At 33.4% G+C, this 27,992-nt stretch overlaps 3 protein-coding genes across 33 annotated transcripts; 2 read left to right on the top strand and 1 right to left on the bottom strand.

Annotated features, from left to right (window-relative positions):
* The first annotated feature begins 270 nt into the window (after positions 1-270).
* Positions 271-5,841, top strand: LOC108102337 (zwei Ig domain protein zig-8). 7 transcript variants are annotated; one of them, XM_017207162.2, is made up of 9 exons: positions 271-353; positions 971-1,134; positions 1,203-1,318; positions 2,811-3,021; positions 4,400-4,450; positions 4,501-4,603; positions 4,657-4,844; positions 4,894-5,074; positions 5,686-5,841. In XM_017207162.2, the coding sequence occupies exons 2-8, from the start codon at positions 1,005-1,007 to the stop codon at positions 5,037-5,039; spliced, it is 945 nt and encodes a 314-aa protein (XP_017062651.1). In that variant the 5' UTR covers positions 271-353; positions 971-1,004; the 3' UTR covers positions 5,040-5,074; positions 5,686-5,841. The 7 variants fall into 7 exon arrangements, with proteins under 7 accessions (XP_017062651.1, XP_017062650.1, XP_017062649.1 ...); XM_017207161.2 differs by having other exon boundaries at positions 283-353; positions 943-1,134; XM_017207160.2 differs by lacking the exon at positions 271-353 and adding an exon at positions 462-586 and having other exon boundaries at positions 943-1,134.
* A 2,732-nt stretch (positions 5,842-8,573) lies between these two features.
* Positions 8,574-23,546, bottom strand: LOC108102351. Of its 25 annotated transcripts, none has more exons than XM_017207217.2 (14): positions 23,542-23,546; positions 22,758-22,800; positions 21,537-22,193; positions 20,838-20,918; positions 20,077-20,139; positions 19,919-19,999; positions 16,491-16,769; positions 14,604-14,688; positions 14,162-14,350; positions 13,417-13,647; positions 11,161-11,603; positions 10,998-11,112; positions 9,929-10,348; positions 8,574-9,306 (listed from the first exon to the last, which is right to left on the bottom strand). In XM_017207217.2, exons 2-14 carry the CDS (start codon positions 22,779-22,781, stop codon positions 8,687-8,689), a joined length of 3,288 nt encoding a protein of 1,095 aa, XP_017062706.1. In that variant the 5' UTR covers positions 22,782-22,800; positions 23,542-23,546; the 3' UTR covers positions 8,574-8,686. The 25 variants fall into 25 exon arrangements, with proteins under 25 accessions (XP_017062706.1, XP_017062705.1, XP_017062704.1 ...); XM_017207216.2 differs by lacking the exon at positions 23,542-23,546 and adding an exon at positions 23,108-23,315; XM_017207215.2 differs by lacking the exon at positions 23,542-23,546 and adding an exon at positions 23,077-23,314.
* On the top strand, positions 23,401-27,987 carry LOC108102354 (protein yellow; the record flags this gene model as incomplete). The annotated part of the gene is made up of 3 exons (XM_017207242.2): positions 23,401-23,432; positions 25,450-26,116; positions 27,739-27,987. Coding segments are annotated over exons 1-3 (933 nt in total), but the record flags the coding sequence as incomplete, so codon positions are not given.
* Positions 27,988-27,992: the final 5 nt, after the last annotated feature.

The raw sequence follows: 27,992 nt of genomic DNA, 5'->3' as shown, positions 1-27,992 counted from the left end.
TAACACAGCTATAAATATACATATATTTGAAATTTGTTTAAAAAAAACAATTTAAAAAAAATTTACATAAAACCATATTTATATTTATATTTATAGCCAAAAATATATTTATATTCTTGGTGAAATCATAAAGTCTATATAGCCATCTCGTTATGGTCTTTATGAACTTTGAGGTATTAGAAACTAAAACACAAATAAATTCGAAAAATAATCATATAAATTTTAGAGATGCCTGCGCAGGACAATTTTATTTTAGGAACCGGACCCGGTCACTCTAACGCTCACACTACAATCCGCGAAAACCTGTCCCGTAATATTAATGCTTGTGTTTGAGTCGGACATTGAATAATATTGTACGGCGAATACTGGTCGATTTTGTAAAAATTATTCAAATCGGAACATTATATTATAAATTTAGATTACCAGGCCTCACATGGCCCATGACGTCACCCTCAGTTAATAAACATACTTTATATGGTTCAAGCAATGTTTGGCGCTAATAAAATTGTAGATTGGCAAAATGTAAACTAGCATACTAGCATATTCGAAAAACGTCGCTAATGCTTGCTAAGACTATAAATGCAAGGTGAACATAAATTTAAAACAGACATGCGCAAACATTTTCAGGGATGCACTTTACAATAACTATTTTATACGCGAATAGGGGTTGAAAAGGCTTATACTAAACCAAATTTTGTAGATACCAAGCATAAGTGAAAGAGCTGAAAGCTTCTAAAAAACAAAGCAAATATATTTTTATGTTCTATAGAATACATAGGCCGCAAATGTAATAAAAACGCTCCATTCTCTTATCCAATAATATTAAATGTATAGTGCTGGAAATATTTGGAAAGTTAAACTTTACTTACTCACTTACTTTACTTAGTGGCGCTAATATGTGAAATTCTTTTACTTTAATATTTTCTTAAATATCATTATAAGACTTTAAAAGTTTTTCTGTAAAAATAAGGCATGTCGGTGAAAGACCTATGAATTAATACAATATGACGGTTGGCAATAATGCCACATATTCGGATAATTTCCCAATTAGAATCAAACCGTTCGTTATTTTGATCTTGAATGTCAACATATGCTTTCATCATGTCAGCGCATCTTCTTTTTTAAACCTGAACGGTAAGACTAATAGTACTACAAAATCGGTTAAAAAAAATAATATTATTTTAATTGATCAATCCTTTAAGATTTAGCCAGTTCTAATCGACCTTTCTTTGATGATATAAGCCCAAGGAATGTATCCGCTGTTGTTGACGAAATCGCTATATTAAGGTGTCGCGTTAAAAACAAAGGAAATCGCACAGTAAGTCTTATACCCTTTTATTCCTATTAATTGCAACTTTTATAATGAAGTTTAAGATGGATAAGAACTGATTATACATACATATGTATTTCAAGATAATTCCCTTCTCCAATATTTTTATTTTTCTCTGCGTAAGCGGTGCTATTTAAATTCATGTTATATTATTCAAATCAATCAAACCTTTCATTTATATCTAGCTCAAAGCAATTTTAAATATTAGCAGCTCTATTTCGTGCGAAATATAGATGTTATTCGACTAAAAGGCTTATTTTAATCTGACACATTTCATACATAGTCGTAGAGTAAGTGAGTATATATTCCTTGAAAAAAACTATGTAAAACCATTAGCGTCCATATAAAGTATATACTTGACTATGATCAATAGCCGAGTCGATAGCGACATGTACGTATGTCCCTCCGCCTATCTGTATGAACTCTGACATTTTAGGAACTATAAGATATACCAAGTTGCGCTGAGATGTCAAAAACTATAAAAGCTAGAAAGTTGGGATTAATAACTATATTCTTGAGATGCCAACCCACCAAGCGCGAAAAACAGTTTGCACTTTTGTAGAAATGCTGAAATCGCGGTAGTTACCGCGAAGGTTGGATTAAGCACGGAGTTTCCAATGATGCCAGCTAAGCGTATTAGAGCTCAACAACATACACCTCTAAATAAATCGCGAAATAATGCTGATTTGAAGAAATGTTTGTCATCAAAACATAAATTTTAATTTAACGAACGCCACAGTTTTCCGTGGTTTTTGGGCGCTAGTTCAGGCGTGGGTGGAAAAAGGCGGATGGCATCTCCAGATTAAGAATGTTTAATCCTAATTTTCTAGCTTTTATAGTTTTCGAGAATTTAGCTTTTATGGCTTTCCACGTTTTAGCCCGTTGGAGTAGGCGTGGCCAATCTAGGTGGGCGTAATACCAACATTCTAGCTCCTATAGTTCCTGAGATCTCAGTGATATTAGTTTTTTGTGTTTGACCGTTAGACACGCTGCTATCTTAAGATTATATATGCCTAATCCCAGATCTCAACGAATTTTGTTTTACGTGTTTTGTAGGCGTTAGAGTGGGCGTGACGTGACGCAGATCGGCACTGCGTGGCATTTTTAGAACCATGCATAATACTTTTCATCTCGGATTAATCCGAGATCTCAGTGTTGATACGGACAGGGCTAAATAGACTCGGCTATTGATCCCGATCAAGAATATCTCTACTTGAATGTGTCGGAAACACTTCCTTCTACCTATTTCATACTTTTCAACGAATACAACTTTTACTTTACGAGTTATATAAGAACAAGCTAAATGACCCTAAGACATCAGGTTATAAGTGAACAATTAACTGAACGTTTATAGTCGTGGTATATATTTTTTAAAAACTCATGCTAAAAAATGAAAACCCCCCTTACTGTTTTATCCTGTAAAATGTCTTATTAGTTAACCCTAATATAACTTCTTATTTAATAAATTTTAATTTTTTAGGTTTCCTGGATGCGAAAGCGCGATCTTCACATTCTTACAACGAACATTTACACGTACAGTGGCGATCAACGATTTTCTGTAATACATCCTCCTAGTAGTGATGATTGGAATTTAAAGATTGATTATGCTCAACCGCGTGACAGCGGCGTTTATGAGTGTCAAGTAAATACCGAGCCCAAAATAAATTTAGCAATTATTTTGGAAATAAAAGGTAAATATTTTCATATATATATATATAATTATAAGAAGAATAAGAATTACACAAATAAAATAAGAATCAACGTTATAGTCGACTACTAGTACTGGTCGACCGAGGGATTCTTCTTACTCTCTTTTCAAATGACTGCTTATATAAATTGACGCAATGTAAAATTTTACTTACGAAATATAATATGTTTCTACCACCACAAAATGCGTGATGGCCCTGGAAACATAGTTGCTTAATGTTTTATTAAATAATTTTCCTCTTATAAAAACAAAAGCAAACGATATAGGATACCCGTTACTGTTTAACACAATTTTAAAATAATCATTTTGCTAGTGGAAATTCCCAAAGCGCCACCTATTATCGGAGAAAGCATGTTGAGTAACTAATAGTAACGTCACTTCATAAATAGCGAAATAATGTTCCGATTTAAAATATCTTTGGTAAATCGATAGATATTGACAAAAATATGTTATTAAAGGTCAAACGAAGACTATAATATTGTATACGCCACAGTTTTCCGCGGTTTGTGGGCGTTAGATTAGGCGTGACCGGATGAAAACTAAGGGCAAGTTACAGTGGCATCTCTTAAATACGTATTCTTAAGCACAACTTTCTAGCTCTTATAGTTCCGAGATTTTAGCATTTTTGGTTTGTCGGGTTTTGTGGGCGTGGCTTATCGGAAAAAACAATTCGCATAAGGGGCATCATTAAAACCTACATGCTTAATCCGAACTTTCTATCACTTATAGTTACCGAGATGTCGGCTTTTCTACAAATTTTGAGCTTGGTGAGCATAACAATAGGTGTGGTAGGATTATGGTACCACCATAAGATGCGCTAGCATCTCAAAATAATACATACATAATTTTAACTTTCTAGCTGTAATAGTTCTTGAGGTTCTAAAGATTTTTTCACGATTTGTGGACGTTACAGGGGTCGTGGCAGGATACTGTAACAAACTTGCGCTGCGTAGGGACCTCAAGAATCTGCCTGCTTAATGTGAACTCTCTCTTATAGTTCCTGAGATTTTAGCGGACAGACGGACGGGCGGACGGGCGGACTGGCGGACATTGCTTAATCGACTTCGCTATTGATACTGATTAAGAATATATATACTTTATATCGGCGGAAACGCTTCCTTCTCATGTTGCATACTTTTCAGCGAATCTAATATACGTTGTTACTCTGCGAGTAACGGGTATAATTAAATTAATTTATTGCTTTTATCCTAAAAATATTAGAATTTAGAATATTCCTTTTTGTGGAGCAATAAGAATTTGTTTGTCTATTTAAATAATTGGACATTTTAGCCTATTCCAAGCCTACTTTTTGTTATATTAAGTGAGTATGTGAAAATTAATTTATATAACATTTAATGCAGCTGATGACGTTCGAGACTTAAAAACAGAAAACCGGCTTTACGATTCAAAAGGTAGACTCTTAAAATATTTTCAAATAAAAATTAATAGTGTCTTTATCAAGCGGCTCGAGCTAAAATACTGGGATCCACAGAAATCCATGTTAAACGTGACAGCACTATTGCCCTGGCTTGCTCAGTGAACATCCATGCATCATCCGTAGTTTGGTAAGAAATACATTTTTTCAAAAAGCTCTTAAAGTATTTTTTCAAAAAAAAAGGTACCATGGCTTGTCAATCGTTGATTTTGATTCTCTTCGCGGGGGAATAAGTTTGGAAACAGAAAAAACTGATACAGGAACCACAAGTAGATTAATGCTGACGCGAGCGTCATTGCGAGACTCTGGAAACTACACTTGCATTCCAAATGGAGCCATACCAGCCTCTGTTAGAGTTCATGTATTAACTGGTAAGAATATGTATAAATATTTAAATTTAAATATCTATAAAAATTCAAGTGTTTACAGGCGAGCAACCTGCAGCAATGCAAACAAGTGCTGCCATTTGCGTTAAGACATACACTGCAATGATAACTATCATATCAGTAAAAGTGTTGTTTTATATTCCAAGTCTTAAAGATATACTCTATCGTAGAGAGAGATGACTATCTAATAAAAATATTGCCAGATTAACTTTAAGGTAAGTTTAAAAAACCTCATTATTAAGCTTTTATTTTTTTTATTGGTTTTCCTGTTTTAGTTATAAATTAAGCTAAATGTAAGATTTGTTATTACCCCATCATGCAATCTAGATATTTGTTTTCCTTATAATGAAAAGAAACACTAAAGCCGAGTGGCGCGACTATATGATACTCATTACTGTTTTACATAATATTAAAATATTCATTTTGCTAGTGGAAATTCACATGGCGCCACCTATTGTCAGAGAAATCATGTCGATTAACTGGTAGTGACCTCACTGCCCATGTGAGGTCTTATAGACTACATTTCTTCATAAATAGCGAAATAATATTCCAATTTGAAAAAATCTTTGGTAAATCGATAAATATTAACAGAAATAAGTTAGGTCAAACGAAGGCATTCATAAAAATATTATAGATGCCACAGTTTCGGCGGTTTGTGGGCGTTAGAGTGGCCGTGGCCTATAAAAATCGCATACCAATACACCCATACTTTCTACATGACATTTTTTCTCTTTTTTATTATTATTTTTTATTTTATTTATTATTTTATTTCTACATTTCTGCAATTGAAGTTATTGTTATAATAATGCGTATACTTTTTTTTCAGGTTAAAGCGTGTTTGAAAGAACCCATTGAAAAAGCTCTAATCAATAAAACATACAAAAATTAAATGTAATTCCTATAGTCATATGAAATAAATTACTATAATACATAATCAAGCGTAATATTTACCTAAAATAAAAAAGGAAATCGATTCTTCATACGTATTAAATTTTTATACTCGTAGATTGAAACGTAGAATAAAACAATTCCGACTGGATTCTCAACGTCTATACTCTCAGTGCTCTGAATGGTCGGTACATAGTAAAGATCGAGAAACATCGATGCGAACATCGATGACATCGATGTTTTCGAAACATCGGCAACAACGATGTTTACCGGAGCAACATCGATGTTTTTCCATTTATAAGGCACATTGGTGAATATTGACGAATTGTAAGTACATATATCACTTAATTTAATGGCGACGCTTTTAAACGTTATCTTAATAATACTTCTGCGATCCGGCATCTTTGTGCGAATCTGAAAGAGTTTTCAGTAAAGCTGGACAATTTATAAGTGAATGTCTCTCGCGGCTATCATCGACCATTGTCGATAAGCTCCTCTTTTTAAACAAAAACAAAAATGTAAATAATATGGAAATATACATATATAGTAGAGTTAGGGATGGTAAGTATAGTAGGGATATCACAATATCCAAAAGAACTATTATTTTCTTTGGACCATGTATGTATGTATTGAAACATTGATATAAAATTTGTTTTTTTGGTTTTAATTTACAAACTAAGAGTAGCACAATATACCAAAGCAGTGGAACATGAATATCAAAAACAGTTTTACTTTAATTTATTTTTCTTTTCCTTTTCATTTAATAAAAAAACTTTCAGATTCGCACAAAGATGCCGGATCGCAGAAGTATTATTAAGCTAACGTTTAAAAGCGTCGCCATTAAATTAAGTGATATATGTACTTACAATTCGTCAATATTCACCAATGTGCCTTATAAATTGCAAAACATCGATGTTGCTCCGGTAAACATCGATGTTGCCGATGTTTCGAAAATATCGATGTCATCGATGTTCGCATCGATGTTTCTCCACCTCTATCCTTGTCCCTTTCCTCTTTTTGCCTCATTCCGTTGACTAGGGCAATATAATTTGTTTTTTCCTAGAACTTGCGACTTTGTTTCTCCTTCTGGCCAAGCGCACTCTTGTACCCATAAACCATATAAAACTTTGAGACTTATTGTTATTATTATTATTATTTTTTAAATTTGTTTTTTTATAGTCTCCGCCTTGACTTAGCTTTTTATCTTCTTTCTAAACTACGTACGTACCCATCTTCTTCTCAAAGAGATACAAGAAAAGAGAAAGAGAGGGAAAATGTAAAAAGTAAAATTGCTTGGAAATGGTAAAACGGCAATCGTGCCCAGTGCGGTTAATCACTTTATGAATCAAAAGGTATATTTCTCTTATGTCGATTCTCCGATAAAAAATAAATTATAAACAAGAAAACAGAAACAGTTTAAAACAAGGATAAAACCCGAGCGAAAAAATTAAAGTAAAACCAATGTTCTAAAACATAATCATTTTTCTTTAAAAAGAAAACTGTATCACACTATGGAACGCTCAACTGACCCACAGCAACATCACCTCGAATTTTGGGGTTCACATCACCCAGGAGCCGCCCAAGCCTCGCTGAGGGAGGATTTAAGACTGGGATCACTCGCACGTGTCTTAATCGACTCGGGAATTAATACTGATCAAGATATTTTATATACTTTATACGGTTGGGAAAGGTTTAATTTTTCCTGTTACATACTTTTCAAGTCTACGAGTGACGGGAATAACAAGGAGAAACGCTATAGTCTAGTGCCTTGAACTATTTTATCTTATTATAAAATAATCATTTTTCTAGCAGAAGCAGCGATACTTTTTGTCAGAAAACTCATATTTAATAACTGATTAGGAATTACATGCGTTTCTTAATAAATCGGGAAATAATGTTCCGATTTGCTGTATCGACAGATATTAAAAAAATGTTATACAAGCTAAAACGAAAATAAAGCTCTTAATATTATGTCAGCCGCAGTTTTCCGCGCCTTGTGGGTGGTAGGATAGTCGTGGGCGGATAAAAAATCTCATCGGCATATATAAAATATGTATACTTAATAATAGCTTCCGAAAGCTACGTTTTTAGGTACCACCTTAAGATGCGTTGCCATTTCATGAATTTATAGGATCGAAAACGATTTCTTCTACATGCATAAAATATACTGTTTTACTCTACGAGTAACGGATCAAGTCACATTCTTCATAAATAGCGAAATAATGTTTGATTTGACAAATCTTTGGTAAATCGATAGATATTGACAAAAATATGTTATACAAGGTTAAAGGAAGACATACACTATAATGTTATGAACGCCACAGATTCTGAATTAAACCTACGCTGCGTAGAATTCAAGAATATGCCTGCTTAGTCTCAACTCTATATCTCTTATAGTTCCTGAGGTCTCAGCATTCATACGGACAGACGGACGGACAGACATGGCTTTATCAAATTCGCTATTTATACTGATCAAGAATATATATACCTTATAAGGTCGAAAACGTTTCCTTCTACCTGTTACATATGAGTAACGGGTACAATAACGGTTGATTAACTACTTTGTGTGTCAAACAGTCAGAACGACAATCAGCTAGATGATCAATGATGATAAACCCTTGACCCGACGAAGGCTCTTTGGTAGGCTACTCATTTGGCTGATATACTCAATATTATTGGTTAAGATCTGTAAGACTTATAAAAAAATATTTTAAAATACACTTATTATTAAATCTAGAGAGTTAAAAGGGATAACATTTTTTAAGCGCCCCAAAGATGTTATAAAAAATAATTCATTTAAAAATAAACTGAAAGAATTCTGTCGAATTTTCGATGTAGTGCCATTATTATTTAAAAAACCATAGAAACCAACAAATTACAATTTATAATTAAAACGGTTAGTAAATATTTCGTAAATCGTTAATGTCCTTGAGAAAAAGCTAGAAATCAGAGAACGGCAAGTTTCCTTCCAGTGGCAAGCGGTATCGTTCTTGTTTGTCGGGTGTGGTTCCCCAACCTCTGGCGCATTTGTTAAAGCTTTGACCACGAATTGACAGCGGAGAGTCTGAGCCGGTTGTCAGAGGTCCACATCTCAGAGATCCAGTTGGCAACATATGACGTGGTGATTCAACGGATCCTATTGAACTTGGAGACCCTGACACGTGTTCGAAGGATGTAATTCCATATTGTGTTGGTGAAGCATTACTTGTAATTTTCATGTTTCTCTGATCAGGCTGTTCATACATAGCCAATTTATTAAAAGACAATGGTGACGGGCTAAAATTGACCTGAGGCGAAAAGTTTTCGACCCCGTTTGGTTTTTTTTTATAGCTGCACGGTGAGTGAAGCTGCTCAGTTGGCGGAACCGTATTAAATCTAATTTTAAATTCCGGTGCCAATGAACTTTTCTTTATGTCATCGTTTGCAAGCAATTTTGTAGTAGATTTTGGTAATGAGCCCGATAAAGAGCGTTGTGATTCAAAATGTTTGTTGTACCCTCCGTACTGCTGCGGAGGTGCTACATAGCTTGAAAGAGATATTTCTTTTGGAACATATAATCCTGCAGAAACAAATTGGAAACACAGAAATTAAATTAATATAATTTTTTTAGGTTAGGAACGATTTGTTAAATGGTGGACAGTCTTTACGTTGAAGGTCAAACTATTAGATATTTCTTTTGGAATATATAATCCTGCAGAAACAAATTGGAAACACAGAAACTAAATTAATATAATGTTTTTAGATTAAGAACCATTTGTTAAATGGTGGACAGTCTTTACGTTGAAGGTCAAACTTTTATATTTAATTTAAAAACAAATATTTGTTTTCATTATAAGTTATGAATAACAGATCTGTCTTTAATAAAATAATATAAAATATACTTTACTTAAACAAACATATACACAAGTACAGTGTAATAGCCTCTCTTTTGTATTCATTCATATACGAGTTTAGCATTTTACTATATTTTCCTTCTCTCTAATTTAAAATGAACGTATTTTATATATTTAAAGTAATTTAAAAGGTGAAAGGTTTATTCTTAATTTTTCGACACGTATTTCTCAGTTATACGTAACGTTTAAAACTTAAAAAAAACATTTATTAGCAATTGGAATATTTTTAAAACATGCACGTGTTTAAATATGTAGATATACACAGAACAAGTACACATTAAACCTTGCCTTCATGGTTCATAGGTTCTGTAGCTTGGATGGCTCGACATTTTGTCGATTCAGTTATGTTTTGTACCTCAAAAGATTGTATAATATCACGAACATTTACAGTTTGATCTACGTCGTTTTTGATTTTCTGTTCAATTCGTCCTAATACGTCAATTTCTGATTTTGGTATTAAATCTTTTGAGCTTTGGGACGCCAGGGTTAGTTTGGTTGAATGTTTATAAACATTTTCTTTGTTCCTTAACATTTCTGTTTTAAAACCAGGTTGTTCCATTAGGTACTTTTGAAATTTTTCGAGTTCAATTAATCGATTCTCCACATTAACAGCGAAATCAGAAGCCAAATGGTCTCCAAATAAATAATTACAATTATGAGTGCTGTCATCGGCGTTCCCATACTGGGGGCGAGTCTGCCAAAATGAATCTGTTTCGATATATTACAAAGATTCTAAAATATTGGACTTCTACATGAAATACTCCGTATGAACGAAAATTTATACATTTATACTCATGTGCGGGAAATCTAGTAAATAAAAAAGTATGTAATAGCACAACAAAAAATACTACAAAATAAAAGTTAGTATCAGAACTTTAACCAACGTACCAGCGATAGTCCAAGTTTAATTAGAGATAAAACTTATTTTTAAAATCATTTGATATATTGCAGATATTCTGAAGTATTGGACTCCCACATAAAATACCAAGTATTCACGGACATTTATAGATTCTAATGTGTGGGAAATTCAGTAAAATTGTAAGTAATACCCAAGATTGCACTTGTAGCCTAAAAAATTGGAAAAAATTGTGGCAGAACTCTTTATCCACGTTATTTAGAATAAAAACATAATGTTAAAAACGTTAAAATGGATGAGAACACTATTGGGTACGCTCTTTTGAAATAAAGCTGTCTGTTGAATAAACTGATCTCAGATCATTGGTTGCCGTGATATTTCCTATGCTTAGATTTCAAATTTTTTGCATATTCTGAAAATATTCTATTATAATCTATATAAACTAATAATAATAATAATATATAATAGATTAATTAATTTCGGTAGGAGTTCTTTACTAACCTTTCGGTAGTTCCACAGTGCGACCACCCCAGCCTTGAGCAACAGATGGAGTATATGCAAGTTCCCTTTGTGGGTTTGAGGGCACATTAAACGATTGAGGCGGGGAAGCAATGATCTGCAGAAGGAAACTATTATTAAGCTACAAATTTTGGAAGAAACATACGTTTGTATAATTTTTCTGGGGTCTAAAGTGTGTGGGTTCCAAAGAAGCTCCAAAGGGCTCCAAAGAATCCGTTAAATCCTTGCTAGCACATTGGGAATATTGAATTGGTGATATGGCAGTACGTAAGGCACATTGACTTTTGTTTTCCTCCAAAAACGCTGAGCTTGCTGAACCAGTTTCTAAAGCTGCTTCCCACGGCGACTGAACCACTTGCAGTCCTGGCCTTGAATACTTTTCGATTAACTGATTTTGATGAATATTTAATTGAACGCGATGTTTTCCCGCATCAGAATATGCAGGAAAAATGTTTTGTGATATAGTCGCCCTTTGTTGATGTTGCTGGTGATCTGGAATACCAGATGGATGATTTTGAGTTCCTAAATTGCTTTCATCAACTACCCAGTTATCAGCCTTTCTGCGGCGCTTCGCAAAAAGTTCAGCACCTTCACATACATTAATACATATGTAGTTTATCGTAGGTCGTACCCCAGTTTAAGCCGTTGGTGGTGGTGGCGGCGGCGGCGGCGGCGGCAGGAGAAGCAGAAAGAGCATCAATAAAGCAAAGCAATTAAAATAAAAATGATTTAAAATAAAAATTATTATTAGAATAAAAATGATTAATGCAATTATTAAGAAATTTATACATTGCCTAATACCAAGAGGGCTAGGTAAGCGTTCCGCGCGCCGGAGACCTAAGATTGGTTATAGTCTGCGTAGAATCCCATATGTGAGTTTTCAAAACAAGTTTTTTGAAGAAAAATAAATGTCATGACAGACAAGATAATTACAAGATGTAACAAGAAGAAACTCTAGAGTTGAATTCCGGTCATAGGAGGTACCTGTTTCCATCATAAAAATTGACGCAGTGTACAATTTACTACTGCCACTTATTGCCAGAACCACATAAAATGTATATAATAACTGATCCTAACTGAATTACTGCACATGTAAGGATTGTTTCATAACTATTTGTTTCGTTTCAAAATCGAGAGGTAATGATCAAAAATACAAAAAGGAAAAGATCGTACGTAACTAAAACTTAATATTCTAGATCTTAAAGTTTCAGAGATCCAATGACTTATAGTTTTTCGCGGTTTGTAAGGGTTAGAGTAGATGCTGTAACAGACTTTCGCTGCGTGCCTAATCTCAACTGATGTTTCACTTGTTATACCTGTTATTTTTATAATGTATTCGTTGAAAAGAATATAAAATGTTAAAGGAAGCGTTTCTAGATCAGGATCTATAGTCAAGTGGATTGAAGCATGTCCCCCTTGTCCGTAGAAGCTCTCAGAAAAATAAGAGCTAAAAAGTTAGAATAAGCAAAAACGTTAATATCTCGGTATGCATAGGAGATAGAAAGTTTGAATTCTTATATTACATTTTTTGTCAATACCTATCGACAGACTGAGTTATTTTGTTTAATGTACGAATTTGGTTTATCAACAGAAAAATTGGCGCCACCTATTGGCTGCCTATTGTGAACTTCGTTGAAAGCGGACGACAAACTAACTTTAATGATTTTCCACTAAATTTACTTTACTCTTTCCAAATCAAAACATTTCTGTTGAAGAATAATAAAAGAAGAATATTAACAACAGGAAAAGCTATAGTCAAGTGCCGCGACTACCCGTTACTGTTTTACACAATTTTAAAATATTCCTTTTGCTAGTGGAAATTCCCCAAGCGCCACCTTTTGTCGGAGAAAGCATGTTGAGTAACTGATAGTGACGTCACTGCCCATGTGAGGCCTTATAACATAATTTTCTTCATAAGTAGCAAAATAATGTTCCGTTTTGAAAAATCTTTGGTAAGTCTATAGAAATTAACAGAGAGAATTAACAGAAATAAGCTATACAAGGTCAAAAGCCACAGTTTTCCGCGGCTTGTGGGCGTAAGAGTGGGCGTAGCCGGATGAAAACTCGTGGGAAGTTGCAGTGGCATCTTTTGTTTTTGGTTTTGTGACGGACGGACGGACAAACGGGCATGGCTCAATTCGACTATTGATCCTGATCAAGAATATATATACTTTATAGGGTCGGAAATGCTTCCCTTTATCTGTTACATACTTTACAACGAATCCAGTATACTCTTTTACTCTACGAGTAATGGGTATAATAAAATAATACCAAATACTACTACTATACTTTGTAATATAATAAATACTTAAAAGTCTGATCTTCACTAAGACACTAGCCTATAAAGATTGTTATGTAGTGTGTGTTATAATGAGTTCGTATTTTACATTTAACAAGTTACCTCGTCCTTGATGAAGATGTAGTGCAGTTATTAGTTCAGCGCAATTGTCAGGACATAAAAGGCCAGCTTCAACGTTAATCAATTCTTTCAGTGAATTATAATCACGGACTTTTCCGTTTGGGTTCATTATGAGCTTAAGCGGTATTTTTTCCAACTTTGTAATTTCCAATGAGGAATTCCTTTCTGAATTCTCTTTATATTGATTCATAGCGCCATTAGAGCATTCATTGCCTACATATAAAAATTATTCTACATGAATATACTAAAAACATAAAAACTAATAAATATACCGTTTCTCTTTATATCTAATAATCGTAGAGTTAACGGGTACAATGTATTCGTAGAAAAATATATAACAGGTAGAAGTAAACATTTCCGAATGCGGATATTTTGGGTAAGTAATAGAAAGTTAAGTTAAGCATTCAGATTCTAGAGCAGTGTAAGTGTAACTTTCTATCTTTTATACACTTCTATCTACACACGCTATATTATTTTGCAAGGGTCGAAAACGCTTTCTTTTCCCAGTTATATTCTCTTTGTAAATACTTTACGAGTAAAGGGTAAAGGGTAGGGTAGGGTGATTAAATTAAATCGTGGTAAAAAAGGTCCGCAGCAAACAGAGACATTCCCTTTGTATGTGATATATTTTTTTATCAGTATTATTACAACAAAGCAATTGAGGGATCCGGAATTCGTTAAAAATAAATTCGTTAAGATAAAGTAAACGAATCGAAAACGCGATTACCTTGAGAGCTACCTTCATGAACCCACTTGTCTGAGCGTTTTTTTCGATTGACATACATTGATTGACCCTTAGAGGTTTGGTTACTTATATCACTTAATGAATGTGATATTCTTCGTGCTAGTTCTACTTGGTCTTCCACAGTAGGGTGTAGTGACGGAGAATAAAATGCAGACGAGGCATATAGCTTCCCTATTTTAAACAAGTTTAAAATAAACATATAAATGTTTCGGCTAACAATTTTTTAAAAGGCGATACGTATTGAACGAATATGCGACTCTTATTCGCTTTATTATAGCAAGGTAGGATTATTTTCAAAGCATTGAAGATATATGTAAAACGTATATGAGATATGTTATTAGATAGCCTGATTATTTAAATCTTTAAGCTTTAATTATTACCATTCTTACGTATCACCTTTTCTTATTCATTTTGAATTACTCACGATTTTTCGGCAATATCTCGTTAGTGTCGGTCGCAGGAGTAAATATTTTGCGCAAGTCAACCGTCTTCGATACATTTGTTGCTTCCTATTCAATAAAGTAAACATGTTTTCGAACTTATAATATTTAATTTGAGTGGTCCAATCCCTAAATTATGCCATTATCGAAAGAGGATTTTTATAGAAGCAAGTATAATGTGAATTTATATTTACGGTTACTTTTACTTTTTAGTCTTAATGTCTTGTACATCTGGGCAAGTTAAGAAGTTAAATATTGCGTGTTGCCCTAAAGGACCCATTAAATGTTTATTTGTTCAACAATTCTACAGGTTCATTAATAGTCCTGACAAGATTTTGCTTAAAACCAGTTCTAAGCATAATTATAACGATTTACATAAGTAGGTAAACGGAGCAACATAATTATAATATTAAAAGAACCTTAAAGAGCTGAAAAATACTTTTTTAACGAACTAAATTAGGTCTTTTCTTAGTAGCGTGAAGATTATCAAACTCTTTTAAGCAACGTGAAATAACATGCACAGGCTTATTATCAATAAATAATAAATTGTTTTTAAACTTGAGCGTTGGATCCAAAAGTACACTAGAACCGTATCATTGCATATTCGGAGACTTACAGACGGAGGCTATATCTAGGAAAAATTAAAGAACATGTTCTTTATGAGATAAGCACTGTAAGGAAATATTAAAATCTTATTAAAACAACAGCAGCCATGTACCCGTTACCGTTTACTAATTTTAACAAGAGGAAACGCTATAGTCGAGTGCCGCGACTATAAGATACCCGTTACTGTTTTACAAAATTTTTAAATATTATTTTACTAGTTGAAATTCACAAGGCGGCAATGTTCCGATTTGAAAAATCTTTGGTAAATCGATAGATATTAAAAGAAATAAGTTATACAAGGTCAAGCGAAGGCATTCATAATAATATACGCCACAGTTTTCCCCGGTTTGTGGGCGTTAGAGTAGGCGTTGCCGGATGCAACCTCGTCGCAAGTTGCAGAGGCACATCTTTAATACGTGTTCCTAAGCAAAAATATGTATCTCTTATCGTTTTTGAGATTTTTGCATTTTTGGTTTTTCGGGTTTTGTGGGCGTTAGAGTGGGCGTGGCTTGATCGGAACAATTCGCATTAGGAGCATCATGAAAACCTACATGTCTAATCCGAACTTTCTAACAATTATAGTTACCGAGATATCAGCTTTTCTAGAAAATCCGAAAACCGTCTTTTGAGATAGTAAAACCACTTTAAGATGCGCTGGCATCTAAAGATTCTACGTTCTGAATTTCAACTTTCTAGCTCCAATAGTTCCTGAGATTTCAGCAATTTTAGATTTTTGCGATTTGTGGGCGTTAGAGTGGGCGTGGCAGGATGCTGTAATAAGCTTGCGCTGTCCCGGGACCTCAAGAATCTTCATGGTTAATCTCAACTTTGTATCTCTTATAGTTCCTGAGATCTCATCGTTCATACGGACGGACGGACGGATGGACGGACGGACAGACGGACATGGCTCAATCGTCTTCGCTATTGATCCTGATCAAGAATATATATACTTTATAGGGTCGCAAACGCTTCCTTCTATCTGTTACATACTTTTCAACGAATCTAGTATACCCTTTTACTCTACGAGTAACGGGTATAAAAAGTTATGGCGCGTTTAAGTGGTAATGTAATTAAATGAGCTCTTTATTTTTCCTGAGCTCTCAGTCCTTTTAGTTGCATACAAATATTTTAACGAAAGTAGAAAATAGTAGAATATAGTATATAGTATAATAGTAGTAGAAATGAAATATAATCTTCTTTGGAAAATGCATACAAAACTAATTAAACTGTCCAGACAGGTGGGAAATGACGGCGTTGATACTTACTTTTAAAGCCGCATCCTCATTCAGCCCCGACGTTGAAATAGAGCGCTCATTTTGCTGTCGGCTTAGTAAGTCGAGCTTACCGCTTGGATATTGAGTTTGTTGATTTTGTGCACTCAACTTCTGTGCTAAGATCTGTTGCTGTTGAATTTGATTTGCCAAATCGTTTTGTTTCTGAATAAGTTTTAATTCCTGTTCTTTAAGCTGAGTTATTTTTTCTTGTGCTTTAATGTTTATGTCTATGTCCGATATTATTTCCAGAATTTGGTTATTAAATTCGTTCTGCAAAATAAAAATTATAAATTTTTGATAAATATAACGTTATGGATGCAATAAAAAAAGGGAGAACAACTATAGGCGAAGCCGCCACTGTGGCATATGTGCCAGCGATATTTATTCCCAAAACTGACGGTGTGAGGCCTTACTTTTTTTTTGCTATATATTTATTGAATCTTCTCCCTTTGGAGACTACAATAAGTGTATTAAATCTTAAACTAATTAATCTAACTAACAGCAATATGACTGAAATTGTGCTACAGCGGGCCCGAAACTTATTGCTGGCTTGGCAGGTCGTTGCGTTGTAGACGGGATCGGCTGGGAACCCAAGTCAAGCTTCTTGCGAGGCGATTGGGGTGGACAGAGAGTTTTTCATTGTAGGATGCTTTTGTTTGTTTATTTCATCTTTAACGGGTGCCTAGGTTCCTGTGGAGGTTTTGGTTGTTAATATACCATGGTGCCCCAGTGATGGTTTTCGCTGTCTGTGTTGGTTTTGCTGGCGTTCACCCATAGCTCGGAGACAAATGTCCAGATTGGCTTGAGAGTACAGTTGTAAAGAAAACCTTGTAGTCCCGACGCGAGGGCGAATGCATTCAATGTGTCTTTTCCAGGTTAGTCGTCTCTCAAGGTGGACGCCGAGATACGTTACATCATTGACTTGGGGAATCTGCCTATTATTCAATGATAGTAGAGGTCATGTTTGCACTTTTACATATTTGTTCATTTATTTTAATACGCCAATCAGATAGCAACCTTTCTACTACGAGGGCACCCCGAGCGACTTAAAATTGTGGTGTCGTCAACGATCGTAGATGTTGGTATCTGCTAGTTCGTAGGAATATCCGCTGTGTATAAGAGAAACAGATTAGGCCGTAGCTTCCTCGGGACTCTAGCTTTGATAATGTAGTCGCCGGATGTTGTTGTGTTGCACCTAACTGTGAAGGTTCTGTTGCATAGATACGACTCAAGAAGTTTGTGAGTTTAGCCAGGCAAGTGTGTTCGATTAAGGGATTGACATTCATCGAGGAATATTGCGCTGCAGTATTCCCGATGCTCAAAGGCTGTTCGAATTTCTGATGTTATTCTGTTAACTTGTTTAATTGTTCCATGGTTTTGACGAAAGCCAAATTGGTGAGCAGGGATGAAATTGTGTGTGTGGGACGGTAGCCTGTGGTGGTGACCTGTAGTTTTTGTGCTCTGAAGAAGTGTTATTTGCACTGGCGAATGGTCTGACGACAGGTCCGAAAGCGCTTTGGCGCTTATTATATTGCGGGGAATGTTTTTGTCACCGCAAAGTCTATTAGGTCTGGAACTTTCCTGGGGTCTGTTGGCCAGTATGTGGGGCTTCCAGGGGAAACGAAGTCTAATTTGTTGTTCAGTTTTATGATTGCATTGTATAATTGCCTTCCTTTGGGAGTCACAAGGCGTGATCCCCAGTGCGTGTGTTTGGCATTATAGTCCCCTGCAGCTATTAAGCGATCTCCAAGCGAGTTGTAGAAGTCCATGAATTGTCCTTCATAAATTGTAAAGCGAGGTGGGCAGTATTTTTTATAATATTTACTGTTTGTAATTACGTTTGTAATTACACGTCTGACCCGCAGCTCGCTTGCGAATTGAATTTTTAATATAGTGTGAAAAAAGTTTCGATTTAAAAATGTTTAGTAAATCGATAGGTTTTGACAAAAACCGTTGAATAAGGTCAACTAAAATATACATTTTAATGATATAAACGCTTCAGTTTTCTGGACTTTAGAGTGGGCATGTCCGGTTGGTGAGCTGCGGCATGTTTTAGAAAATGAATGCCCCATTCAATCTTTTTTTGATTATAGTTTTCGAGGCCTCAGAGCGTTTTGTGTGAATTAATACCAATACTACCTACATTCGAAGGGGCATGGATAAATCGACACGGCTATTTATCCTGATCATGATGTATATAACTTTATAGAGTAGAAATCTATTCCTTTTACTGGTTTCTTACTTTTTAACTAATACCTTATACTCGTTTACTCAACGAGTAACGCGTAAAATAATTTTTTCCAAGGGCATATTAATATCTCTCAGAATTTCAAAAATTTCAACACCAAAAAAAATATCATTATCAATATAACCACCTCAAACTGGAGATTTGTGTGGTCTTCCTTGCGTTTGCATTCCTGTTCAGATCAGACGAGATAGTAAAAAATAGTAAAAAAAATAAAAACCAAAACTTAGATTGGATTTGTTTGGAAAGACTTTGTGTATATATGACAAACACATCTATCCCCTTTCGTTTAATGCATTTTAAATAATTACGCAAGAGTAGTTTTATAAGGGTAATGGTTGGTTTAAATTAAATTAAATTATATTGTTTTACCTTCAATGCGATTTTGTTGCGGATAAAAATTGAAGGTATTTGATAGTAGGCGTTTGAGTAGTTTAATAACAATTAAACGAATTTAAGTATATTAATATTTTAATAAATACTCAGTAACTATAGAATATCTGGAATCCTCAAATAATGTATATAAGATCTTGGAAGTAAAAAAAGCTTTACATTCTTTTTGTGGGATTGTAAAAGGATATATTAGTTTTCTTGATCAGTATCAATAGTCTGTTCGTATGAACCCTGAGATCGCCGGAACTATAACATAGGAGATACAAATTTGATAATAAGTATGCCCACTCTAACGCCCATAATTCACGAAACTAAAATCGCTGAAATCTCAGAAACTATTAGAGCTAGAAAGTGGGATTAAGTATATAAAAATAATATAATCTTGAGATACCAACGGATCTTAAGGTAGTACCGCTATCTGGCCACGCCCACTCTTACGCCCACCGATTTCGAAAGACAGTTCTCGCATTTTGTATAAACGTTGAGATCTCGGTAACTATAAATGATAGAATGTTGGGATTAAGCATGCAGTTTTTAATAATGGCACACCTTAAAATGTCAGGCCAATTCAAGATTATACTTGCTTTATCCATACTTTCTAGCCTTAATAGTTGCTGATTTTATACTTTCGTGATTTATGGGCGTTAGATTTGGTGTAACAGGACGCTGAAATAAACTTGCACTGCGTAGGAACATCAAGAATGTGCTTTATTAATATCACCTTTGTAAAAATGATCATTTTTTCACCTATAACAAGGCAATTTTTTCCGCTATTACTTACCTGATCAGATAGTCCCACACGACCACTTTCCCGAATTTGTGAATTAAAATTGTTAGATTGATTGGTACTTTCTTCCAACAGCTTGCCCAATTATAATGAGTACATGAACATTAGGAACTATTATTATTTTTAATTTTTAAAATATTATTTAACCGTACCTTGTGGAATAATTCTTCATTTTTGCATTTAACATTTTCACTAAGCTCTTCCAATTTATTGACCTATAACATTAACAATAACATTAAAAATGAGACACTTTAAATATTATAATTTTAATTTAAGGAATAAAGGCTAATGGCTTGCAAGCCGAGGCGAATATCAGCGTAAGCTTACAAAAAATGCAAGCTAATGTGTTTTGACAACTAACTAACTGTGTTCGCTTAATTTAAAAACCCGTAACTAGTAATCCAATTTTTAAATAATAATTTGGCTTGCAGGAATTGGCGTAGTGAAAACCTTTACTAAAGATACCTTCTGTCAAATAGACCATGCTTCATATCGAGGCCACCCCACTCTAACGTCAACAAACCGCGGAAAACTGTGGGGTCCATAATATTAAATTTTATGTTTTTGTTTGATCTTGTATAACATTTTTAGTCAATATCTATCAATTTATCAATGACGTGGTCATAATATTAAATTTTATGTTTTTGTTTGACCTTGTATAACATTTTTAGTCAATATCTATCAATTAATCAGTGACGTTCTCTGACAAAAGGTGGAGTTGCGTCAATTTCTGCTGACAAAATTATTATTTTAAAATCATAGTCGCGGCACTGTACCAAAGCGGTTCTCCTTGTTTTTTTACACAGTTTAAGTAATCTACATATGTCCCGTACATACATATCACCTGTAACACTGTAACACACAAACTAAGCTGTGAGGTGATAATATAATATTATGAAATCGAATTACTTACAGGATTGGTTGATGTAACGATTTCGCTTTTCGTGCATTCGCTGAACAGGTCAGGTGAAATGGTTGTAGGTTCATTGGGATTCTAAGAATATGAAATTAATTTATAAGTAATCTAAATTAAAATGCGTCCTCATACCATAATTTAAAAATATTCGATTCATATCATTTTAATTGTTAATCGAAGTTTAGACAATATAAATGTATAGCAGAAGGCCAAGCGCGTTTGAAATTATTAATTAGGTAGGACGTATTTTTTTCCTATTTTTTAATTTCTTAATAAATTTTGCTAAATATGGTATATATGAAAATATATATAGTTCGAGCTAAAAAGTTTAAAGTTTAAAGTTTGACGATTTTTAAAAATTGTAGATACGGTGGTCACGCGGTTAGAAAGCAGTAATTTAACAGTTTAGTTCAACAGCAGATTAAATTAAGGAACTATATAAGGGTTAATTTCCCAAAAACCGTTAGTAGGAGCTTTTATAAGAGCTATTGTAGTAAAATAATTTATAAATTTTTATTAATTATAATTATTTTTATTATTATTATTATTAAGCTACATTAAAAACGGTTTCTTTCAAATCAAAATAACGAAAAAATCAGTGATTTCGGCGATCATAAATTTAATTTTTGATGAAAAATGGTGGTTCAGCCGAAGCTTAAGTGCGTTGAATAAGTTAGTTTTTAAAGAAATAAATACTTTTTCCGTTAACGATTCTGAGCAATCGTGCAATTTGCCATCCTCTATACTTCGAACGTGTTCGCCCTCATCTTCTTGGGCAGGTACTTCTTCATCATTCGATGCGCTTACAATATTTGTGTCGTCTATTATATTATCTTTTGGGGTAGCCTCAGAATCAGTGTTAATCGAATTGATTTTAATATTAGCAAGTGAATTTTCTTGAATAATAGATAAACTTGGTTTCATAGACAAATCTTCTACGGTCTGGTTTTCGGATTCTATATATGAGCTTCCATTTATTCCATCATTTGTATTATCTTCAAAAGAACCAGTAGGTATTAACCCTTTATCAATTATAGTAGCCGCGCTTGAGCTTTCATTTATTCCATCATTTGTATTATCTTCAAAAGAACCAGTAGGTATTAACCCTTTATCAATTATAGTTGCCGCGCTTGGGGCTGAATATACTGCTTCACCTGATGTAATATTTTCTTCTGATTTGCACTCTTTGGATGCACTTTCATCAATTATTAATTCGTCGTCGTTTTTATTACATGTTAGGATCACAGATTGGTCGGTGTCAATCGTTGAATCCAAAAGTTTTTCGGCTGATTTATCGTTATCCACATCAGCATGAACATCTTTCGTTTCATTATTTGGTTCGACTACTTTTTCCTTAAGATTATAAAAATAATAATTCTGATTGATTTAAACAGTGTACAAAAAAAAAATAAAGGAGCATTTACCCCACTAACATAAAATATAAATATATTTAAAAAAAAATGTCTTTACATAAACTTTATATGTAATGTGTTTTAAAAAATGTGTGTTTTAAAAAAAGAAACATGTCTTTTTTGTAAATAGTTTTTTGAATGGGGAAGTTGCTATATTATTTTACTACATTCTGAAAAACCAACATTAGAAAACCCATTTTTAAAATTTAGCTACCTTTTGAGTGTTATTCATAATCAAATATAAACTTAAAAATGCGTAATTTCCTATAAAACAATACATAGAATTAAATTTACCACTTCCTGAAACATTATTATATTTTCCAATTTACAAAAAGAATATAAGTTTTAGATAAAGGATTATTATAAAGAGAAAATTTAAAATTTTTATAGTTAATGAGAACCATAATAAAAAATATATTTAAACTTAAGACAAAGCTCTTGTTCAAATAAACTAAAATTTTAATCAATTTGTATTCCTAATTTTGAACTGTTCGGTTTCACTTACCACGATATTTGAGGTAGAATCCATTTCGCAAAAATTTACCAATCTAAAAAAATTAAATTAATAACGTTGTTTTAAAATGTACTTTAAAATAATTTGTTTTTGTGAATTTCATCGAGTAAAATGTGGCAACCGGTGCAAATTATGTACAAACACACATGGCCTACATGTACAAATGTAAACTTAAAAGGGCCTGCAATAAAAACTTGGGTTGGCTTTTATTATGTAATATACATTTATTACGACTTCCATCTATATTTTTTGAATTTAAATTGGTTTACGACAAATGAGTTAATATTTCTCTTTTGGATGTGTTACTTACATATGTATGTATGTATGTATAAACAGTTTACCACTTTTTGGTGCTTATATCCACTTGTTGTCTGTTACAAAAAAATGCTTATTGCATACAATACAATGAATAATTTAAAGATAAGAATAACACTAATATCTGAATAGACCAAAAGAAGGAACAAGAATACGGTTCTAAGTTTCGAGAATATGAGTGCACATTAAAGATAGCCTCCACACTGTCCACTTTTTGCCTATTTACTATATTATTGACTCTTTTACATACAACATTTCAGAAAATTTAAATTTAAAACGCACACATACAACCACAGTATATTTATATACGAAAACACAACAGCATATCTGCATAATGTCAACTGATCTGAGGTATGTCGGACGTTTTCAATAGATGAAAATTAATAGTTTAAATAATTTTAAACCTTTTATAAAAGGAAAGGACATGAAAATGGTTTTAGTTATTGTTCAATTTATGTACATATGTATGTAAATATGTATGTACATACGTATGTACATTCATATGTATGTACATACGTATGTACATTCATATGTATGTACATACGTATGTACATACATACTTACATACATATTTACATATTTCATATACATTGAACAAACACTAAAACCATTTTCATTTCCTTTCCTCATATAATAGGTTTAATAAATAAATTATAAATTTTCATATGTACATACCTACGTACACATATTGAATTGACTACTTTCGTCATGAATTTACATTTAAATTTTTAACTCATAAAAGATGTATAACTTAAATAGTTCCTATCAAATTTTTAGAAAGGAAACTAAATACATATACATAGGATATATATAAAAGGTGGTGCTAGTAAATTTTTCTTCCAAAATTATTTTACCCGTTACTCGTAGAGTAAAAGAGTATATTATATTCGTTGGAATGTATGTATGTAACAGGTGAAAGAAAGCGTTTCCGAACATATAAAGTATATATATTCTTGACTAGGATCAATAGCGGAGTAAATTTAGACATGTCCGTCTGTCTGTTCGTCTGTCTGTCCGTATAAACGCTGAGATCTCAAGGCGATATAAAGTCAGCACATAAATTATTCGTACACCCATGAGTTGCAAGCTTATTCATTAATATCTCGAGAAATATGTAACGGAAATTAAAATGTGATGTATGTATGATTAATAATGCAGATTCTTAAGGGGCAGCGCCAGTTTATTTTAGCCATTCTAACGCCCATAAAACTCGAAAAAACTAAAATTGCGGAGATTTCAGGAATATATATATATGTATATTCTTAAGATAGTAACGCATTGTATGGGGATTCATTCTGCGCCCACGCCCTCTGTTACGCCCGCCAAGCGATAAAACCGCTTGGTTTTTATATGTATGTTCGCTAAAATCTTAAAATCGATGTGTCAATAATAAATATACCTTATAGGGTCGGAACCATTTTCTTCTACCTGTTACATACTTTTCAACGAATACAATATACCCTTTTACTTTACGAGTAACGGGTGTAATGCAACTTATACATCATAAGCTTAAGATCACCAAAAGCTAGTTTGCTTTTACTCTTGTAAAAAGCTTGAGCAACAGTTCAGGTCATATAAAAATAAAAAGCTCTTAACATTTTTTCGAAACTATCTTACTAGATACATCAATTCAGTCATTGTAAATTGGTAGCTCATATCGGTTGTTATATAAAAAAATTCTGGTGGATATCGATTTAAAAAAATTCGGATTTTGTTAGGATGCGGTCTTTAACAGGATTTTATTTAATTCCCCAAATAATATCTTTATTTAAGATTTTAAATAGCACTTCCATCATTCAACCAGTTTCTCAAACATTTGAAGGCTACTCATACACTCAACGAAAGACTTTTCAAACCCTAAAGAGTGAAAGTAAACTGGAGATTGTTAGTGAGTGGAAATACTTGGACTTCGAGTATTCGACTTTTGTGCAACGTCAACAAGCAATTTTAAATGGGTGACTAAAACACAAAATGTTTTTAGTATTAAAAAATATATTTGAACTATTAAACGATAAAATAATTTTATATTTATTTAAGATTTTTATAAACTTAATACTTAAAAATTGGATCTTGTTAGTTAACTCGTTAATTAAATTTACTGATAAGCGAGTAAAAAGTAGAAAAATGTGTCACAGTCAGTTAAAAGTTTCGTTTTGATCATAATTTAACACATAGATGGCGCTTTTCAAATTATACATGTTTTAAATGGTTATGGCAATATGTGGCACTATTTAAAATGCATGAATCGTCAGATTCTTCTGGATATATTTTAATTTTAAAATATATTACAAGAATAACTGGTATCTCATAGTCGCGTCACTCGACTATAGCATTTCTTCGTATTTAAATGAAAAATTTGTATTTACAGAGACTTTGTTCCGAAAAATAATTTACCCTTGGGAATTGATGTCCATCAAAATCGCATTTTTATTACAACACCTCGTTGGAAAGGTGGCGTGCCTGCATCTTTAGGTACTATCCCGTTTCCTTCAAGTGAGTTAAGTCCTGCAATACGACCATATCCAAACTGGAAAGCTCATGGAAACCCAAATAATCCTGACTGCTCAAAACTTATGTCAGTTTATCGCACAGCTGTAGATAGATGCCATAGAATTTGGTTAATTGATTCTGGTATTGTCAATGCCACAATTAATTTAAATCAGATATGCCCACCAAAGATTGTTGTATATGACCTTAAAACTGACAAAGAGATTGTTCACCACGATTTGAAAGCTTCTCTAATAAAACAAGAGTCTTTGCTATCTAATATTGTTGTGGATATTGGAGATGATTGTTACAATGCCCATGCAATTGTATCGGATGTATGGAGATTCGGTTTGGTTGTTTATAGCCTATCAAAAAACAAAAGCTGGCGTGTAACAAATTTTAATTTTTATCCGAATCCAATTGCATCAGACTTTAACGTGTACGGATTAAACTTTCAATGGCTAGATGGTGTTTTTGGTATGAGTATATCTAACAACAAGAAAAGTATGCAACGCGTTCTTTATTTTCATCCAATGGCAAGTTTTAAGGTAAGCTGTAATAAATAAGAAATACCCCAAATATAGCTTAGATTTAGAAAATTTTCAGCCACATAACACAATAATTTTGTAGCTTTCAGACACAACTGTTTTAAAAATTCTTAAAGCTTTCAGAAATTAATAATTTAAAAATTAAAAAATCGTCCGGTTAATTCTTATACCCGTAGAGTAATTGGCTACATCGTATTCTTTGAAAAGTGTATAACAGTTACTCGTAGAAGGAAGCGTTTCCGTCCGTATTAAGTATATATATCCTTGGCTAGGATCAATAGCCAAGTCGATAAGGATATGTCCGTGTGTCCATATAAACGCTGAGATCTCAGAAACTATAAGACCTACAAAGTTGGGTTTAAGCATGCATATTTTTTAAATGCAGCTTATTTCAACATCCTACCACGCCCTCTCTAACGCCCTAAAAAAAATAAAAAAAAAATCGCGAAATCTCAGAAATTTTTAGATAGAGAAAGTTGGGATTAAGGATGTATAGTCTTATGCCAGCGCATGTTAAAGTTGTACCATTAACCGGCCACTACCACTCTTACACCCATCAAGCTCAAAAACGGTTTCCTCTTTTTCTGGAAACGCCACTATCTTGGTAACTATAAGTCAAAGAAAAATTCAAAAAATGCTATAAAATCTAATTATTTATTTGTGGCGTCATTAGAAACTACATGCTTAGTCCCAACTTTTTATCACGTATAGTTACTGAGATATAAGCCTTTCTACAAAAAGCGAAAATCGTCTTTCGAGTTTGCTGGGTGTGGCCGGATAATGGTACCACCATAAGATGCGCTTGCATCTCAAGGTTATACTTACTTAATCCCAACTTTCTGGCTCTAATAGTTCCTGAGATTTCAGCGCTTTTAGTTTTTCCTGATTTATAGGCATTAGAGTAGTCGTGGCAGGATGCTGAAATATCTCTTATAGTATCTGCGATCTAAGCGTTCATACGCACAGTCGGACGGACGGACAGCTTAATCTACTTCGCTATTGATACTGTTCAAAAATATAGCGGAAACGCTTCCTTCTACTTGTTACATACTTTTCAACGAATCTAGTATACCCTTTTTCTCTACGAGTAACGGGTATAAAAACGGTAAGATCTAGGAAACTATAAGTAAATTTAGGATTAGACATGCATATTCTAGAGGGGAGTCTTCTTCCGACCACGCACTTAAGATATATAATATAATTATCATTGGCATGATTTATTTTTATAGGGTTTCTTATGAATTAATAGTGATATGGATTACCAAAAGTTGATTTATAATATTAAGGGGGCTTAAATAAAAAAATCAAATCGCATTAGTTAAAGGACAAGATTTATCAGGTAATGCTGTCGAGTTCTTTTTTTTCGATTTTTTAAGACACTTGAAAGTCAACAACCCCGATTTTCCTCTAAAAATAATAAATTAAAAAAAACCCAACAGCGTTATCTGGGGAATTTAGTAAGGAAATACTGTGCAATAATATGCGATAATTTCCCGCGCTCAACTGCGCATAACTTCGGAAGTTTTACTCGGATAGACCTAAAATTTTAACACAATATTCTCAAGCTCCCTTAATAAAACGAAGTAAAAATTTAGAAGTTAAAGTTAATATTATCATTCCAGGAGTTTATGGTTCCAATGGATCTGCTATTAAACGAATCTCTATGGAAAACGAATAATCAAGAAAACGCAAAGTATTTCTTATCCATTGGAGATCGTGGTTATAATAGTCAGTCATCTACTTCGGGAGTTACAAGGAATGGAATTATGTTTTTTACACAAGTTCATCAAGATAATATTGGATGCTGGGATACATCAAAACCGTACACCCGAGCGCATTTGGGAAAAATTCTTGAGGTGGAAAACAGTTCAAATTT

Source organism: Drosophila eugracilis, unplaced genomic scaffold (assembly GCF_018153835.1).
Source record: "Drosophila eugracilis isolate 14026-0451.02 unplaced genomic scaffold, ASM1815383v1 contig_340, whole genome shotgun sequence".
Classification (NCBI taxonomy): Eukaryota; Metazoa; Arthropoda; class Insecta; order Diptera; family Drosophilidae; genus Drosophila; species Drosophila eugracilis.
This window is presented reverse-complemented; position numbering and strand designations above follow the sequence as displayed.

Bases quoted from the DNA above. Each gene is read 5' to 3' on its own strand.
- LOC108102337 (XM_017207162.2), top strand. From the start codon at position 1,005: ATGACGGTTGGCAATAATGCCACATATTCGGATAATTTCCCAATTAGA. The intron at 1,319-2,810 runs GTAAGTCTTATA...TTAATTTTTTAG, and splicing joins AAAACAAAGGAAATCGCACA to GTTTCCTGGATGCGAAAGCG. The intron at 3,022-4,399 runs GTAAATATTTTC...CATTTAATGCAG, and splicing joins AATTATTTTGGAAATAAAAG to CTGATGACGTTCGAGACTTA.
- LOC108102351 (XM_017207217.2), bottom strand. From the start codon at position 22,781: ATGGATTCTACCTCAAATATCGTG. The intron at 16,770-19,918 runs GTAAGTAATAGC...TTTATTTTGCAG, and splicing joins GTGTGGGACTATCTGATCAG to AACGAATTTAATAACCAAAT. The intron at 10,349-10,997 runs GTTAGTAAAGAA...ATATCGAAACAG, and splicing joins CACTGTGGAACTACCGAAAG to ATTCATTTTGGCAGACTCGC.